The sequence below is a fragment of the Trichomycterus rosablanca genome, chromosome 6 (genome assembly GCF_030014385.1).
Source record: "Trichomycterus rosablanca isolate fTriRos1 chromosome 6, fTriRos1.hap1, whole genome shotgun sequence".
Lineage (NCBI taxonomy): Eukaryota > Metazoa > Chordata > Actinopteri > Siluriformes > Trichomycteridae > Trichomycterus > Trichomycterus rosablanca.
Window position 1 is genome coordinate 48,458,550 of NC_085993.1, and position 19,472 is coordinate 48,478,021.

At 43.9% G+C, this 19,472-nt stretch overlaps 1 protein-coding gene across 1 annotated transcript in view; it reads right to left on the reverse strand.

Annotated features, from left to right (window-relative positions):
* Positions 1 to 19,472, reverse strand: part of lrp8 (low density lipoprotein receptor-related protein 8, apolipoprotein e receptor) — a 241,779-nt gene that overhangs the window by 71,465 nt on the left and 150,842 nt on the right. Inside the window, exons 4-7 of the mRNA XM_062997991.1 lie at positions 12,414 to 12,542; positions 4,966 to 5,349; positions 2,907 to 3,032; positions 2,256 to 2,378 (exon numbers count right to left, since the gene is read on the reverse strand). Coding sequence (XP_062854061.1) covers positions 2,256 to 2,378; positions 2,907 to 3,032; positions 4,966 to 5,349; positions 12,414 to 12,542 — 762 coding nt within the window. The remainder of the gene's footprint in view (positions 1 to 2,255; positions 2,379 to 2,906; positions 3,033 to 4,965; positions 5,350 to 12,413; positions 12,543 to 19,472) is intronic.

Genomic DNA, 19,472 nt, shown 5'->3' on the forward strand with positions numbered 1-19,472 from the left:
ATGGACTACCGTCAGTAATTGTAGAACTACAAAGTGTTTCTATATGGTGGTAAGTGGAGCTGATAAAATGGACAGTGAGTTTAGAAACCAGGAGGTGGTTTTATTTGTTATGGCTGATTGATGTACATATATATATATATATATATATATACTGTATATACTGTATGTGTATATATATAATTATTATAAATAGTCTGCTCTCTAATAACCCGCAGCGCACGCTATGGGTAAATGTTACAGGCAGCTTCCGGCGTAGTGATGAAGCGTGGCTCCCTACTCCCTACACAGTTTGAAGTTCACTTCATTTGAACATTTTCGTTACCTTTGGATTGGAATCTCACTTAAAATGGTGGAATACCCTACGTAGTGCACTTCACAGGAACAACTGGGGTGAATGGAACGCTCCTACAGAATTGGCGCTAATGTTGAAAGACCACTTTCTGAACCAATCAGACCTTCTGATTGTAATTATTAGTTAAAAATGCTGTTATTTGCATTTATACACTTTGCATCACACAGATGATGTGTTAACGAAACTACCAATTTATCCTGGTCAGGGTCACGGTGCATCCAATTTTGCCAAAATCAGACATATCCAATTTTGTCTGTATGTAGATGCTGAGGATTCCAACCCTGGATCCAAATGATAGTGGGTTACTGTAATTTTCCTTTGTGCCACCCGAGCACCCACACGGCTTTGATAATAATCAAAAACACTTAGCATTGTTATGATTCGGGGAGGAAGGACCCAAGGATGCAGAGGAAGTTGGATAAAAAGGGATTTATTTACAAAATAATAAACATAATATACAATAAAATAAAAGGAATAACACCAACAAAAAACACTTCGGGGAATCCCGAAGGCAGCCGGACGTCGGGGCTGAAAATAAACAGAAAAACACAAATAACAAAAAGGGGAAGCGCGAGGCGCGAACCCTGGTCGCTCACCTCCTGGCTGGGAGCTTACGCAGCCTGCCACAGCAGCGCTGAAAGCAAAACCGCTCCCAGCACTAAAGAGGTGAAGCGACCGGGTTCGCGAGGTGGAAAACCTCGCGCTGTTGGCCGGAGAAGGGGGAAAAAACACGGGCTTTTTACAAGCCCGGGTGTTACGGTCGGCAGCAAGGATTGCTGGAACGCAACCGCGTCATTACGCTAAAGAACACAGCGGCGCTGTCACCAGCCAAGTTGGCTGGGAAGTGGCCGTTGTAATAGCGCTCCAGACAGCGGAACGCGACGCTGTCACCAGCGGTTTACGCTGGGAGGGGGTCGCGTTCCTCTGGGCGCGATAACAGGATCTCATGGTGGCGGCGGCACGGCGGCTCGACGGCTCGGCGGCAGCGGCCCGACGGCGACCTGAAGGCAGCGACCAGGCGGCGGCGGCGGCACGACAGCGGCGGCTCAAATGGCGGCAGCTTGGCGGCGGCGGCGGCCTGGTGGCGCCCCAATACCGGTGGCCCGGCGGCAGCGGCACAGCGGCGGCGGCACAGTGCGGCGGCACAATCTAGAGATAAAACAAATAAACAAACATAAAAGGGCACCGCAGTGCCAAACAAACTGAAAGAAAGAAAAAGGCCAACAAACGCAGAAGATGCGACGGCTGCAGCTCTGCGCCTATCCCTTAAATAGGGGAAGGCACAGGACACAGCTGCAGCGCATTCGCCCTAACGAGCTGGCCAGGTATTTCAGCCAGCTCGTTCACTGCTCTGTAAGGCCTGTGGCGTCAGGGAGAGATGGCACATTCCCCTGATGCCACAGAACCTAACAAGCATGTCAAAAAATGTTGTTCATAATTTGTGTTCTTCTGGTACCACATACCGCAGGACTCCATCAGACGTCTTGTGCAGACGTCTACCAGAGGATCGCTGGAACACTAGAAACCTGACCTTTATGACAACGTCACTGGGCAAATTAAAACATATAAAGGATCCCTTATCCAAACACGTATACTCATGAGCTCATAGCTGCCTCAAACTGCTTAATAAATGTCATATATGACTAAGGCCCTACCTAATTATCATCCGTGAAAATTGCACCGCCGCTGGATGTTTTAGGTTTACATTTAACTATTAAGGTAGACTGTGCTGTGTCTTATGTATGAGTGTTGTTTAGTGACTGCTGTGAAATGTGGAAATCTGTGATTTTTATAAACGAGGTTCGTGAAACTAAGCACATATTCCTGTGAATTTAGTACGGCCCTACATATGATTGATGGAGCAGACTCGAATGGAGATGATTTTGTGTCTTGCAACACGTACCACACTCTGTCATTGGCTCGTCTGACCAATCCTTGCAGTCTTTAATTCTGTCACACACTTTGCTGCTGTCGATACACTCTCCACTCCGACACACAAACTTTTGTGGTGCTTCACATTTAGTAGCTGTAAGAGAACAGAACGCACACTTCTTGTATCGTGAGCTTATAAATACTGACCTCTCACTCACTCACTCACTCACTGTCTTATCTGCTTATCCAAGGGTCGCGTGGGGGGGGGGCAAGGCACACAATAACACCCTGGACGGGGCGCCAGTCCATCGCAGGGCAGACACACATACATACACATACACACACCCATTCACCTATAGGGCAATTCAATGTGTCCAATTAACCTGACTGCATGTTTTTTGACTGTAGGAGGAAACCAGAGCTCCCGGAGAAAACCCACGCAGGCACGGGGAGAACATGCAAACTCTGCACAGAAAGGACACCGAAAGGTTCGATCCCCCGCACCATCTGGGGATCGAACCCAAGACCTTCTTGCTGTGAGGCGACGGTGCTATCCACTTAGCCACCGTGTCGCCCTAAATGCTGACCTTAGCTAAGGTAATAAAAGCATCTGCAATTTTTTGTCTTCTGATGAAGTATAAACCATTAGCTAATGAAGGGAACGTGCAAAGATGAGACTCACTCTTGTTGATGCAGCCGGCCTCATCGCTGAAATCAGGACAGTCATGTACACGGTTACACTGCTTAGTGCCGTGAATACAAGAACCATCACCACACTGGAACTCATCCGGCCTGCAGGTCAGGACAACTTCAACAAACACACACACACACACAGTAAATATTTAGGTCCCGGACCGCTCCTCCTGGGGATCGAACCCAGGACCTTCTTGCAGTGAGATGACAGTGCTACCCACTGAGCCAACATGCTGCCCCCTACACATGGTGTTTCACCATTTTGACGCACTATGCTGGAAGTAATCAGACACAGCTTTCATTTCTTTTTTTTATGTTCTACTACCATTTTATACTGGTCAGGGTCACAGTGCATTATGTTTCCCTAGAATTGCACAATGCAGTAACACACCCTGAACAGGATGCCAATCCATCCTCCTCATTCAGAGATATCCAGTTTTGTCTGTATGTAGATGCCTGAGGGCGGCACAGTGGCTTTGTCTGTCTATCTATCTATCTATCTATCTATCTATCTATCTATCTATCTATCTATCTATCTATCTATCTATCTATCCATCCATCCATCCATCCATCCATCCATCCATCCATCCATCCATCCATCCATCCATCCATCCATCCATCCATCCATTTATCCATCCATCCATCCATCCATCCATCCATTTATCCATCCATCCATCCATCCATCCATCCATCCATCCATCCATCCATCCATCTACACACACACACACAATAAGATTAATAATGAACAAGCCATTAAAAAACCTGAAGATCCAAACAGATGACAGGAATGAATGGATTAGATGCCAATTAATAATAAATTATAAGATGGTACAAGGACAAAAGGATTCCAAGATTTTAAAATCATAAGTTTAAAGTAGGGCTGTCACGCGATTAAAATGCACATAAAAACCAAAACAACAAAAAATCCTTTAGCAATTTTTAGGAAATCAAAAGCAAACAGCTGTGTTTCCTAAGCAAACTAAAGCTCCTTCATGTTTTCCAGTTGGACCGGACGAATGCTCAGTTGGTCTTCAGGTTTGTCATTGTTTATATGAAAGTGCACGCAGGTGTTTCAGACCGAAAGTGGAAAATATTGAGCAATACCCAAGAAGCCTACAGAAGAGACTCTCAAATTCAAGAGACCTCTTTTGTACCCCAACACTCGTGGTTACTTAGCAACTAGCAGGACATGGTGAATGGTGTCACGCTGATCTTTGCTCCTTGGCAAGGGATTTGGTGTTACATGGCTCAGAGCTTACAGGCACGTTAAATCAGCATATTTTATAACGTGTATTCACGAACACAAAAACAGAAACAGAACGCACACAGGATAAGATTGTACACACGCAAATTTTATCATTGTTTCTTCCTCTCATAAATGCGATGAGCTCCTGCAATCATCTAAACTTAATGATTTAAACTGCATTCATGTCTCAGAGGCTGTAAAAAATATAAGCCCCTTGCTGATCTATGCAATGCTTCATACTGTATAAACCAACCATCTTTATTTTGGGTGTTTGAGTCTTTAACATTAAGGGTGCTAATTCCAGAATCTGTGATGTGTTGTGCTGGTATGAGTGGATCAGACACAGCAGTGCTGATGGAGTTTTTAAACACCTCACTGTCACTGCTGGACTGAGAATAGCCCACCAACCAAAAAACATCCAGCCAACAGCACCCCGTGGGCAGCGTCCTGTGACCACTGATGAAGGTCTAGAAGATGACCAACTCAAACAGCAGCAATAGATGAGCGATCGTCTCCGACTTTACATCTACAAGGTGGACCAACTAGGTAGGAGTGTCTAATAGAGTGGACAGTGAGTGGACACGGTATTTAAAAACTCCAGCAGCACTGCTGTGTCTGTGTCTATATATATATATATATATCCACATGTTCAGAATTACTATGGAAAACCATTGTCACTTAGCACAGCCCACCGCTGCATTAAGAAATGAAACTTGCTTATGCAGTGAGACAGCCAAACATCAATTCCAATCCAATCAATTAATCTTCTGCTACCTCTGGATTTAGGGACAGGACTACTTACGACAGTTCGTCTCGTCTGACTTGTCCTTACAGTCCGGGTCTCCGTCACATTTCCAGCTGAGGTGAACGCACTCCCCGCTGCCGCACTGGAACTCTCCGGCGGGACAGCGTGATTTCTGAGGGTCGTTCCTGCGAGAGCAGCGCTCCGGTGACTCGTCTGATTTATCCTTGCAGTCGGGGTCTCCGTCACAGCTCCACAGGGTCGGGATGCACTCCGAATTGTTGCAGCGGAACTCCTGAGGACTGCAGGTGCTGGCAGTGCCCACCGTGCACTTCTCCTCATCGCTGCCATCCCCACAGTCATCATCACCATCACAGACAAAGCTGGGTGCCACGCACATGCCGTTCTGGCACTGGAACTCTTTAGGAGGGCACACCTTGGCATCTGTGAGGAGAAGAATAAAGGAATCATCAACAATTTAGAAGTTTTTTTAAACCGATCTTTTCTTCATGTCTTTCCAGACGTGTGCTCAGTCATACTGGAACAGGAAAGGGCCTTCCCTATACTGTTGCTGCGAGGGTGGAAGCACATATATTCCTTTATATAACTGATTTATTACACCTGTTAGCAACTGTTATGGCTGAAACACTCACTCCCTTTCTTACCCGCTTATCCAATCAGGGACGCGGGGGGTGCTAGAGTTTATCCCAGCTATTCAATGGACGCAAGGCACACAGTAACACCCTGGACTGGGTGCCAGTCCATCACAGGGCAGACACACATACACACACACATTCACCTATAGGGCAATTCAGTGTCTCCAATTAACCTGACTGCATGTTTTTGGACTGTGGGAAGAAACCCATGCAGACACGGGGAGAACATGCAAACTCCACACAGAAAAGACCCAAACCGCCCCGGCTGGGGATCGAACCCATGACCTTTTTGCTGTGAGACGACAGTGCTACCCACCAAGCCATCGTGCCGCCCTGGCTGAAACACATGAATTCAAAAATTAAAAGGGACGTCCCAATACTTTCAATACGTCCCAGTACTGTCCCCAACAAAGGGACATTTTAAAGGGTAGCTGTGACACAAAACGTTTTGGCATTATCACATTTCTACGCTTGTTTCCAAATCAATAGGATTTGTGCTGCTGACACAAAGGTCACTGTTATGCTCCACAGCAAGAGTCTAAATACCACTATCAATACTTCACAAATAAAAGGTAAAACCATTAAAAATCAAGTATTAATGAAGTGTAATGGCAGTTTAATAAACATTAAAAAAACAAAAAAACAACAACACTGATTATCTCTCCATCACGGCACCTGTTAGTGGGGGGGGATATATTAGGCAGCAAGTGAACATTTTAGCCTCAAAGTTGATGTTAGAAGCAGGAAAAATGGGCGAGCGTGAGGATTTGAGCAAGTTTGATATTGCACAGACTGACAAAACCAATACTGAATTAACATTTCTAAATCCACCTCCTTCTATTGTCTGTTATTCCATTATTGCATTTTAATTGGAGACTTAATAGAATGAGGCGTTTAGGGAAATGGATTTCACCACATCTGAGCAATCACAGGGACAGCGCCAGTTAAATGGTGGGGGTTGTCCCAACTACTGAAAGTAAAAGAGGGCATAACATAGGTGTATCATTGCTCCCAGTAGTGTTAGTATTGCTGGCATCTCTCTGAACCAGACATGACCTTATAATAAAAACATAAACAGGCGATAAGACCATCGTTGACACAACAATAAACACTTTCTCATAGTTATATGCCTGCCTGGTCATCGGCTCAGTGGGTAGCACTGTCGCCTCACAGCAAGAAGGTCCTGGGTTTGATCCCCAGGTGGGGTGGTCCGGGTTCTTTCTGTGTGGATTTTGCATGTTCTCCCTGTGTCTGCGTGGGTTTCCTCCAGGAGCTCCGGTTTCCACCCACAGTCCAAAGACGTGCAAGTGAGGTGAATTGGAGATACAAAATTGAACTTGTGAACTGATGACTCTTGTGTAATGAGTAACTACCGTTCCTGTCATGAATGTAACCAAAGTGTAAAACATGACATTAAAATCCCAGTAAACAAACAAACTGCCTGGTCATCAACCAACCCACACTGCCATCTTACCCCACTGCTGCATTCTTGTAGCTTCCCACATTTGCTTGGTTGCCTACATAGCCAAAAACTGACCAGCTCCAACTCGGGGGGTTTGGGGTAGGCTTCCTGTGCATAGTCCCAATTTGTTTGTATCCTTGTTCTCTGTACTCTGGTGCACCTTGCTGCTTGCTTGACACCCTTGCCTTCACCAACACATGTGAAGCTGCTAGCCAGCCAGCAGTGGATTCCCACAGGAAACCCTAACCAGTCCAGAGGATCACACTGTTCTCCTATTATTCATCCAACTCGTGCCGGCCCCTTTAACCGAGCAGCAAGAGTCACACCTTGCATATAAGCCTTCTGTTGCAGTCACTGCCAGAACTAATATTAATGCCACCACTATTTCGCTTTTGGCAAGGTATGCCCGTTGTTGTTGTCGTTACAAATCTGACACTCATTACGTTAAGAAGAAGCTCTCTAGAAAATTGATTTGTGGATTGAGTCTGATTGGTAAAAGTTTTAGCTTAAAATCTGTTTAGCTCAAATCAGATTTCGGCTCAGTCTATTTAAACTGTCTAAATATAGCTACGAGCCATGAGCATCCGTGCGGGTGGGTCTGTGGATGTGAGCTTCAAGGTCGCTATGATCGGGCTAATCTAAGACTTTATCTATTAGCTGTCTACTGCTTCGGATTAGGAAGTGTCTGGCTCCAGTCAATCAATGGCATCTAATTCCCATCTTTTCTGCTACTCTACAGTTTTGATTCCTCCTCTTTGTGGACTCTGACCTCTAAAACTGATAGCATCATACTGATTCTATACTAGACGTGCCTGATGGGCACAGATCTCTGGAGTTTTGAAGACACTGTGTCTGTACTAATTCTAAATAGCTGGATTTTCTCTTCTCCACGGTATCTTCACGCAGCACTAGCCTTCAGGTTAAGTGTGGTCAGAGCAAACATAATTTGCTTCCGTGCGCTCTATACACAGCAGCACCTCTGAGCACACACTGGCTGACAATCCTATTAAAAACGCTCGCTATTTGATGTCTGTCTTGCCCTTGCAACGTCTTGATCTCCTAGTGACAGTGTCATGTCAAATTTGTAGGAAGATTATAAGCCTTTATCTCAGATTGATATGTAGCTCTGTCTTACCCTGGTTATTTAGTAGTGATGGTGAATTGGATTTTAAATTGCCTGTAGGTGTGATTGTGTGGTGCATCATGGACAAGCACGAGGCACATGAGCTCTGAAAGCTGTTACCGAAGCTGAATGTATAAATAAAAACCAAACTTTTTCAATTAGGATTTTATAAGTGAGCTTGTTGCACTTTAGAACAGAGCTTGTATTTTCAAATATGTGCTACATGCCGCTCAGGTGGCGCATCGGTAAAACACGCTAGCACACCAGGGCTGAGATTTCAAACTTGTTGGGCTGGGCGCCTACATGAACAACGATTGGCTGTTTACATTTACATTTTCAGCATTTAGCAGACGCTTTTATCCAAAGCGACTTACAGAGTGAGCAGAACACGATGAGCAATTGAGGGTTAAGGGCCTTGCTCAGGGACCCAACAGTGGCAACTTAGTGGTGGCGGGGCTTGAACCGGCAACCTTCTGTTTACTAGTCCAGTACCTTAACCACTGAGCTATCACTGGCTGTTGTTCATACAGGGTGGGAGTGAGACAGGGAATTCACATAACTGAGGTAATTTCGACCTCTGCTGGCTGATTGATTGATTGAGTCAAGGAATACTCCATTGATCAGGGTGTGGCTCTCTGTGCACAAGGCTGATCCGCTCACGCATATGAACTCGCCTTGTGCAGGTGAAAAGAGGCAGTTGGTACTGCTCACGTGTTGGAGGGGGCGTGTGCCAGTTGCGAAGCTCCTCAGTCAGCCGTGGAGGGTTGTATCGGTAGAGGTGAAGCGTAATGCAACCAGGGTAATTGGATACGACTAGATTGGGGAGAAAATTGGGGGAAAAAACGGAGAAAAAAAAAAAAATGCATATACACTATATTGCCAAAAGTATTCACTCACCCATCCAAATCATTGAATTCAGGTGTTCCAATCACTTCCATGGCCACAGGTGTATAAAACCAAGCACCTAGGTATGCAGACTGCTTCTACACACATTAGTGAAAGAATGGGTCGCTCTCAGGAGCTCAGTGAATTCCAGCGTGGTACCGTGATGCCACCTGTCCAACAAGTCCAGTCGTGAAATTTCCTCTCTACTAAATATTCCACAGTAACTGTCAGTGGTATTATAACAAAGTGGAAGCGACTGGGAACGACAGCAACTCAGCCACAAAGTGGTAGGCCATGTAAAATGACAGAGCGGGTCAGCGGATGCGGAGGCACATAGTGTGCAGAGGTCGCCAACTTTCTGCAGAGTCAATCGCTACAGACCTCCAAACTTCATGTGGCCTTCAGATTAGCTGAAGAACAGTGTGTAGAGCTTCATGGAGTGGGTTTCTATGGCCGAGCAGCTGCATCCAAGCCTTACATCACCAAGCGCAATGCAAAGCGTCGGATGCAGTGGTGTAAAGCACACCGCCACTGGACTCTAGATGTGTTCTCTGGAGTGACGAATCACGCTTCTCCGTCTGGCAAGCCGAGTCTGGGTTTGGCGGTTGCCAGGAGAACGGTACTTGTCTGACTGCATTGTGCCAAGTGTAAAGTTTGGTGGAGGGGGGATTATGGTGTGGGGTTGTTTTTCAGGAGTTGGGCTCGGCCCCTTAGTAGACTAATTATTAACGTGAAGCACCGCTCCTTCTGAGTCCAATAAAGAAACTTGTCATAAAATGTTTCTTGTATTTTTATATTATATTTTATTTATGCATTTTCTCCCCTTTTTCTCCCTTTTAGCGCGTCCAATTGCCCGACTGCGTCATGCTTCCTCTCTACCAATGCCGATTCCTGCTCTGATTGAGGAGAACGAAGCTAACCCACGCCCCTCCGACACGCGGGCAGCAGCCATATGCATCTTGTCACCTACACTTTGACGAGTACAATGCAGCTCAGCACTGTGTACGGAGAGATACACCCTGACAGCACTCTTCTCCCGCCTCTGCGCAGGCGCCATCAATCAGCCAGCAGAGGTCGTAATAGCATTTGTTATGAGAAAGACTCTATCCGGCTTAATCCCACCCATATCTGAACAACAGGCCAATCGTTGTTCATGTGGCCGCTAAGCGCAGCCGCCAGGTAAAGCTGAGAGTCGATACGATGTATTCGAGAACCCAGCTCTGGTTCCAGCGTGTGTTTTTTACCGCTTGCCTTTTACCTGCCCCTTTGCAAGCTAATACTTACATTAGATTACATTATGTGTTATTATAGAAGGAAAAAATCTGTAGTATTGATTAATAGGTCTGCCACCCAACCAAGTTCACGCATAAAATAAAGCCAAAGAACGACTGACCTTCTCTGCTCAGAGGACAGCTGAGCCAAATCTTGTGATTAATACATCGAGGACTGAATAATTTCTGCACTGTTGGGGAAATAAATACTTCTCCCACACAACAAATGCATTTACACCATGGCGGCTAGGGCAGGGTCGTTCCCAGCAAGGCTGTGATTGTTTACGGAGGTACAAGGCTATTTTGGCGGCTTCTAAAGTGCAGCGAGGTGTTTACTAATGGCCGCGGTACTGCCTGTGGGAGGCAGAGCCAAAGGCAGGGTGGCATAGATCAAACTGAAATATCAGGGCATGTCAGGGAAAATAAAAGGTTTAGGATGGCATAGGGGCAATTCTAGTGTACACAAACATCCAGATCCTAGTACTCCAAAATTTAACGAAGCACACACACACACACACTGTCCAAGGCACAGCAAGCTTTACATTGGCATGGCTTAGCCATGCCAATGTAAAGCTTGCTGTGCCTTGGACAGTGTGTGTGTGTGTGTGTAGTTGGAATAGACATGCATCCCGGCTGGTTGGGATGCATGTCTACATTGGCTAAGCCATGCCATTGTAAAGCTCGCTGTACCTTGGACAGTGTGTGTGTGTGTGTGTGTGTGTAGTTGCAGTAGACACGCATCCCGGCTGATTGAGCTGTGCCGTGCAGATGAGGGTCATCATTCCCGCTTTCCACGGTTATGTGAAAACAGCTTTATAATTCACCATAATCAGATCTGTACTAATAACCCAGTCTATCATCGTACCAGCAAATGGATTAGGACGGGAGATAAAGCATATCTAATGACCGATCCAGCACGCCTGATGGAGGCGGGCGCGTCGTTTAAGGCGTGGGTGGAGGGAAGCGTGGCACGCCTGGCATAGCGGGTACGAGTGCAAACAGATGGGAGTGCAGTAACCTCAGGGACTGAACCTATTACACCAATATACACTCACTTATAGAAGGAGGGATACAAACGAGCTACAGAGAGGGTAATACATCTTTCTAATATGTAACATTACTGTGGATTAGAGGCTGCCATGCGACTAGGCATAACATAATGACCATTGACAGGTGAAGTGAATAACTCTGATTATCTCTTCATCACGGCTCCTGTTAGTGGGTGGGATATATTAGGCAGCAGGTGAATATTTTATCCTCAAAGTTGATGTTAGAAGCAGGAAAAATGGGCGAGCGTGAGGATTTGAGTGAGTTTGACGAGGGCCAGATTGTGATGGCTAGACGACTGGGTCTGAGCATCTCCAAAACTGCAGCTCTTGTGGGGTGTTACCGGTCTGCAGTGGTCAGTATCTATCAAAAATGGTCCAAGGAAGGAACAGGCTTAAACCGACGACAGGGTCATGGGCGGCCAAGGCTCATTGACGCACCGTGTGGTCCGATCCAACAGACGAGCTACTGCACCTACTGTAGCTACTCCGGGAGCTCCGGTTTCCTCCCACAGTCCAAAAACATGCAGTCAGGTTAATTGGAGACACTGAATTGCCCTATAAGTGAATGGATGTGTGTATGTGTGTCTGCCCTGCGATGGACTGGCGTCCTGTCAAGGCTGTTACTGTGTGCCTTGCGCCCATTGAAAAACTGGGAACAGGCTCCAGAACCCCCAGCAACCCTGACTGGATAAGCGGATAAGAAAATGAATAAATGAATTATAAAGTCCAGATGTTCAGGTATTGTACGAGATATGAATGTACATAGTATGTGTACAGGTGAGGTGGATATAGTTCAAGTGAATAAAGTGCAGAGTGCAGACTGGGTAGTGTGGGGTGTGTGTGGGTTGTCTATCGAGATCACTGTACTGATGATGAGGAGGGTAAATGTCCATTACTGTTCCGCAGCCTGAACAGATCACAGATTCCTGTTTGCATTGCATTTTACGAAATGTCCCAACTTTAATGGTTTTCCAGATCTAAATTCACTGTTATGTTATGTTATGTTATGTTAGTAACCAGCCTCTGATGTACTTGATTTACTTCTGCGTTCCACCATCTCACCTGCAGCGCAATGTTCCTCATCCGCTCCGTTCTCACAATCCGTCTCTCCGTCACAGCGCCAGGACAGGGACAGACACTTGTTCCCGAGGCCGCCACAGTTAAACTTTTCGGGGGGACAAGTCTGTCGACCTAAAAACAAACAAACAAACAAAAGAACACATTAAACAAATTGTATATTGATTTTTCTTTTGGAAATAAGAAGAGAAGTGGCTCTAAGAAAAGAATTATAAAAAGCAGCAGGGTTTGGGATCCTGGGTACCTGCATTCAAACTTTACTCTGGTTTTAGACTGTTAGGAGCTTAGAATAGTTTTCCTAGGCTTTGCGCCATTAGCCTGGTCAAGCCATCAACAGACACAATTGGCCACATACACCGACCGGGCATAACATTATGACCACTTACAGGTGAACTGAATAACAATGATTATCTCTTCATCACGGCACCTGTTAGTGGGGGGGATATATTAGGCAGCAAGTGAACATTTTATCCTTAAAGTTGATGTTAGAAGCAGAAAAAATGGACGAGCGTGAGGATTTGAGCGAGTTTGACAAGGGCCAAATTGTGATGGCTAGACGACTGGGTCAGAGCATCTACAAAACCGCAGCTCTTGTGGGGTGTTCCCGGTCTGCAGTGGTCAGTATCTATCAAAAGTGGTCCAAGGAAGGTACAGTGATAAACCGGTGACAGGGTCATGGGCGGCCAAGGCTCATTGATGTACGTGGGGAGAGGAGGCTGGCCCGTGTGGTCCTATCCAACAGACGAACTACTGCAGCTCAAATTGCTGAAGAAGTTAATGCTGGTTCTGATAGAAAGGTGTCAGACTCCATGCCTTGACGGGTCAAGGCTGTTTTGGCAGCAAAAGGGGGACCAACATAATATTAGGAAGGTGGTCATAATGTTATGCCTCATTGGTGTAAGTAAGAGAAGGCCGGATGGGGAGTTCTCACTCACTCACAGTGATTTCTGCTCTATTATTAAGCTGCCGGCACCAAGAACACAGAGAAATTATTTTGTTATTCTCTGTAAACCTTCTGTAAGAATCAGTCGATGAATGGTGTAAACAATCAACAGACTCGCAGATCTCTGAAGAAGAATGTAGTAGTCTGTGGCCTCAGCCGGCTAGACGACCAGCGCGAAGTGTCATACAAGCAAGAGAACAGCGGAACAAAGGAAACAAATTAAAACATAAATAAAATAGGCTGAGCACTAGATCTTTCATAAAGCAAATCTAATAAAAAAATCACATGCTGACAGGCTAGTATGTAATAATGCTTTTCTTAAAACATCAAAAATGAATTATGCATAAATAGATGAAGCAGCTGCAAACCTGGCAAATATGTATAATAAAATATACACCGATCAGCCATAACATTAAAACCCCCTCCTTGTTTCTACACTGACTGTAGTCCATCTGTTTCTCTGCATGCTTTGTTAGCCCCCTTTCATGCTGTTCTTCAATGGTCAGCCCCCCAACAGGACCACCACAGAGCAGGTATTATTTGGGACATGGCGGTGGTGTGTTAGCGTGTGTTGAGCTGGTATGGAGTTTTTAAACACCTCACTGTCACTGCTGGACTGAGAATAGTCCACCAACCAAAAATATCCAGCCAACACCGCCCCATGGGCAGCGTCCTGTGACCACTGATGAAGGTCTAGAAGATGATCAACTCAAACAGCAGCAATAGATGAGCGATCGTCTTTGACTTTACATCTACAAGGTGAACCAACTAGGTAGGAGTGTCTAATAGAGTGGACAGTGAGTGGACACGGTATTTAAAAACTCTCAACACACACTAACACACCACCACCATGTCAGTGTCACTGCAGTGCTGAGAATGATCCACCACCTAAATAATACCTGCTCTGTGGTAGTCCTGTGGGGGTCCTGACCATTGAAGTACAGGGTGAAAGCAGGCTAAAAAAGTATGTAGAGAAACAGATGGACTACAGTCAGTAATTGTAGAACTACAAAGTGCTTCTATATGGTAAGTGGAGCTGATAAAATGGACAGTGAGTCTAGAAACAAGGAGGTGGTTTTAATGTTATGGCTGATCAGTGTATTTTAAAGACACTTTTCTCACAAGGTCACAGTTTTTATTCGGCATCTCAGAGAAGAACCGTCTTCATCTGAATAAGGCCAAAAGTATGTGGACCCACAAACTTATTAAAGGGGATATATCATATTTACCGTTGCTGGCTATTGTTTTGGAAATGGCAACAAGCTAATGGTCATGTGTCTACATACTTTTAGCCATATAGCGCATCATGGACATGGATTTAGGGCAGCACGGCGGCTAAGTGGATAGCACTGTCGCCTCAAAGCAAGAAGGTCCCGGGTTCGATCATTTGTGACCTTTCTGTGCGGAGCTCGCATGTTCTCCCTGTCTGTGTGGGTGCTCTGGTTTCCTCCCAAAGACGTGCAACTTGTGAACTGATGAATCTTGTGTAATGAGTAACTACCGTTCCTGTCATGAATGTAACCAAAGTGTAAAATCCTAATAAGCAAACAGAAATGGATTTAAGAAAACATATGAAATATATCCTATAGAAAATTCTTATAAATTAAGATTTAATGTTTTTTTCCTGTTTAAAATGAACATTTTTAAGTAATAAAACTGTTTTCACTGCCGGTTTTGTTCGTTTTCCATGGCTTCCAGGCTTTGTGTAGAGGAAGGAGGAGACGCTACACTGAACTGCTTTACAGATCATTTGACACGGAAAGCATCACATTCTGTACAAAAATGAAGGTTTGTGGACAGAACTAATGAGCTACACTCCATTCCATCAGCCACTAAAGCACATCGTCTCTTCCGCTCGATTCCTCCTCCTCGGGGAATAAAGTTATGAGAAGCCGAGCGCGAGCAGGAGGTAACGTTGGATTATCATATTTATTCAATAATACAAATCATTATCACCCCGGTACTGGTGGTACATCGTTAATGGAGTCTGGGAAAAATGAATTTTTAAGATGCATTTGAAGATGCTAAAAATGACAGAAAAAGTATAAAAACAGGTCACATCAAAGCAGCGACCAGAACAAATGACATGCAGGACCATTTATATAATTCATTCATTTATTGTCTGTTTTATTACCGCTTTATCCTGGTCAGGGTTGCAGTGGGTGCAATCAATGAGCTAATGTTGGAAACACCCTGGACACTCCATCATTTACATATTTACATTTACATTTCCGGCATTTAGCAGACGTTCTTATCCAGGGCGACTTACAGAAGAGCTTCCATAGTAAACATGACCTTACTCTAGTTTAAGTAAACAACAGTCCAGAAACACAAATCTGCTGAAAATCCTGTTAGAACCAAAGTTTCTTTTTTTAATGCAGGAAATAAGAGCATTAGTAAGTACATGTCAGCTTAAGTGCTCAGTAAAGAGGCGATAAAGGTTTTTAATCGTCTAAAGATGTTTGGACAGACAGAGGAAGTTCGTTCCACCACTTGGGTGCCAGTACAGAGAAGAACCTTGATGCTCGTCATCCTCGAGTTCTGGGTGGAGGATCATGTCGAGCGAGACTAGTGGCTGGGAGGTTGCGTGGTACAGAGTGGTGTTTTATTTGACCTCAAAGGTAGCTTGGGGCTGGTCCATATTTGGCTTTGTAGACGAGCATCAGTGTTCACACGGCAAACACACACACAGTTTGTCATCGCAAGGCAAACACACACACACACACACACACATAGGGCAATTTTGTATCTATAATGTATTTGGACTGTAGGAGGAAACCAGAGCACCCAGAGGAAACCCACGCAAACACGAGGAGAACATGCTAACTTCAACCAGAAAAGTCCCAGAGAATCTAACCCAGGACCTTCTTGCTAATAGTCACATGCCACCCATCTTTCATATAATGACCAACATAAATATTTGATTAAAAATCACTGGTGAATTAAGTAAATATGGTTACAATTTTAAAGAATTCAATTTACTAATCAGGTTATTAACTATTTATAATAATATTACTAATAATAATAAAGTAGGCTTCATCATAAGCTTCATTTGTAACCTTGACTTCTTTGTCATTTGTCAAAATTATCACTGCTGATGGTACACAGAAAAGCATAAAATATCGGTACTAATACATATGAACAAAACATATGTACAGTGGTACCTTGAAACTCAACGTCAACTGGTTCTGGGAGTGGCGTTGAGTTTAAAAGATGTTGAGTTTTAAGGTATTTTTTCCCATAAGGATGTTTGGGAAACTACTTAATACGTTCCATGGTCCTGTGGAACCGCATATATTTTAGGCTTATGTAAAATAATGGGGTTGTTCTTGACACTTATACACTGAAAATAACACGAGTATAATATAAATGTACAATTAATACAATTAAAAAATGGTTACAAATCAATAAAAATACAATAAAACCTGCACTTTACCTTTTACTTCTTTATTGTTTTCTTATGCTTATTAATTAGTGGAGAGAACTTATGAGCAGTAATAATTAAGAGAAGTTCAGTGTTTCTGTGTCGTTATTTCAATAGATTAAGTCGCATTAAGTGTTTTAGACTCTCGGAAAAACTGATTCTTACAATTTCTCAGAACCTCGAGCTGTAACACGAGTTTAAAAGTGAAACAGGAGAAACAATCCAGATAAACACAGATACATGTGGAGCTTTCAGAGTGAAGTTGACAGTTATTCCACACAAATGCAGATTTTATTGCACCGCTCAAGCCGAGCGCTGAGTTTAAAGGAAACGTTGAGTTCAAGGGTACAAATTTCTCGATGAAGGGTGTTGAGTTTCAAAGATTTTGAGTTTGGGGGACGTTGAGTTACAAGGTACCACTGTATTTATAAACCCTAAGAAAAAAATCTGATCAGAGAGAAATAATCAGACACCATGAACAAACACAATCACTAAGCTACTGCTGGCTTTGAGACATTTATAGTGAGAAACAATCAGATTTTTGAGACTTGTTGTTCAATTTTGGCCCATTTCTCCTGGGAAATCATCTTCAATTCCCCAAGGTTAATGAAACTCTATCTGGTGGACTTGGTATGAGTCTCTTTATATTGTGATGCTAACAATTCCACTAAGAATCTGTCAGAGCCAGAGTGAGATGTATTGATGCACGTACTGACAGCTTCTTGGAGGACCTTTTCATCCAAAGATAAAAACAGTCAGTGCACAGTTTGGTGTCAGCAAGACCCCCAATAGTTTCTCTATTTAGTTCTGAAGGTTATTACAGCAGCTTTTCCCATACATCTCTTGAAGCATGCACCGACACACCACCGGTTGTTTATTCTAACACACGTAGCACCTGGAGGTTTGTAGGGAATGAATATTTTATAGGGCTTGACAACAGATTGTGTAGAACTAGAAGTGAACAAACAAAAGGCCAGCAAAGTGGACGTCTCTGTACACAAATATTCAAACCACTGCACCGCAGGAATCACTATCAACTGCTCTCTCGCTCTGTTGATTCAGAACATATTCTATTCAACTGAAAGTCTGTTTTCTGATGCCTGACTTGACATTATTTTTTGACACAACCACTCACACCGGATGATTTAATGTAAACCTGAAGCTTCTGTCTGTATAGATTTTTTTTTCTTTTATTATATGTATTGTTACGTCATGTTTTTACACAATTTGGTTACATTCATGACAGGACAGGTAGTCACTGGATACACAAGATTAATCAGTTTAAGTTTAATGTTCAACACAGTCATGGACAATTTTGTATCTCTAATTCACCTCACTTGCACAACTTTGGACTGTGGGAAGAAACCCATGCAGACACAGGGAGAACATGCAAACTTCACAGAGAAGAGTGTGGACTGCTCCACCTGGGAATTAAACCCAGGACCTTCTTGCTGTAAGGCGCCAGTGCTACCCACCAAACCACCGTGCCTTCCCGTCTGTCTAGATACAGTACATGGCTATAAGTACATCATATAGCCACAATTACGTACACACTGCTCCTAATGAGGTGAGATGTTTAAGCTACACCCATTGCTAACAGGTGCATGAATAAAATCAAAGATGTAAAATAATTTAAAGGTTTTCAGATTTGTATGAACAGTTTGGGGAAGGCTCTTTTTGTTCCAGAGTTTGGTGTGGATCATTTGAAATGTCGACAGCTCATTGTTAGTCTATACAGTATAGTGTCTTAATCTTTAATTAATCTTTATAGATTAATACTGGCAGAATATAAATGTTCTGCAGTTTAGCCAGTTGGGTGTAATTGTCTTTTTGCTATTTACCTCATTACATACAACTTGTATACAATCTTGTATGCACTGTCAATTATGCCCGGCAGATGGTGCCCAGCCGACCAGTGGCAACAACAAGTTTCTAACCGAGGAGTTCAGAATATCTGCGCTGGTGTGCTAGCGGAATATCCCGCTGCGCCACCTGGGCGCCATACAACTGGATTTTGATTGAAATTGTCCAAAGTAGTCTTAAGTAGACTTTGTAAAACTTGTCTAGGGTCGTCGTTGGCAGTTAAGCTAATTTTGCGTCTAAAAATGGTAAACCAAACATAAATAAACGTTATTAACCCAAAATTGCTACATTGTTATGAGTTAATTTTATTATGATTATCATTTTTGTAAAGGAATGTAGCTTAGTGCTTTATTCATTTTGGACTAGTGTTGGAGGTGAGAAAGCACTTCTTCAAAGGTAAAAAAATTATTATCAACTGCTTCATCCTGGTCAGTGTCACAGAGGGTCCGTTTCCACCCAGGAAACACAAGGCAGGAATAACACTGACATGGCACCAGTCCATCGCAGGGCTTTGGTCACACCACCTCAGACATAGCCTATTTTTGGCTGATAGGGTCTACAGTAATAGGACCTGCAGAATCTAGTTCGAACATTTGTGAAATAAATAATATTATTGCAAACACCATTAAAATAAAAGTGATATTGCCTTAGAAAGTGCAACAACACCTCAGCCAGCAGGACACAAAATGCTAAACTGTCAGTCTGTACTAGTTCCGTCTCTGGAAGCATTGGAAGCACAGACTTCATTTTTGGAAAGCTTCATGAACTGGGCTTTAATGGTTGAGCAGCTCACACATGATCATCCTCAACGTCC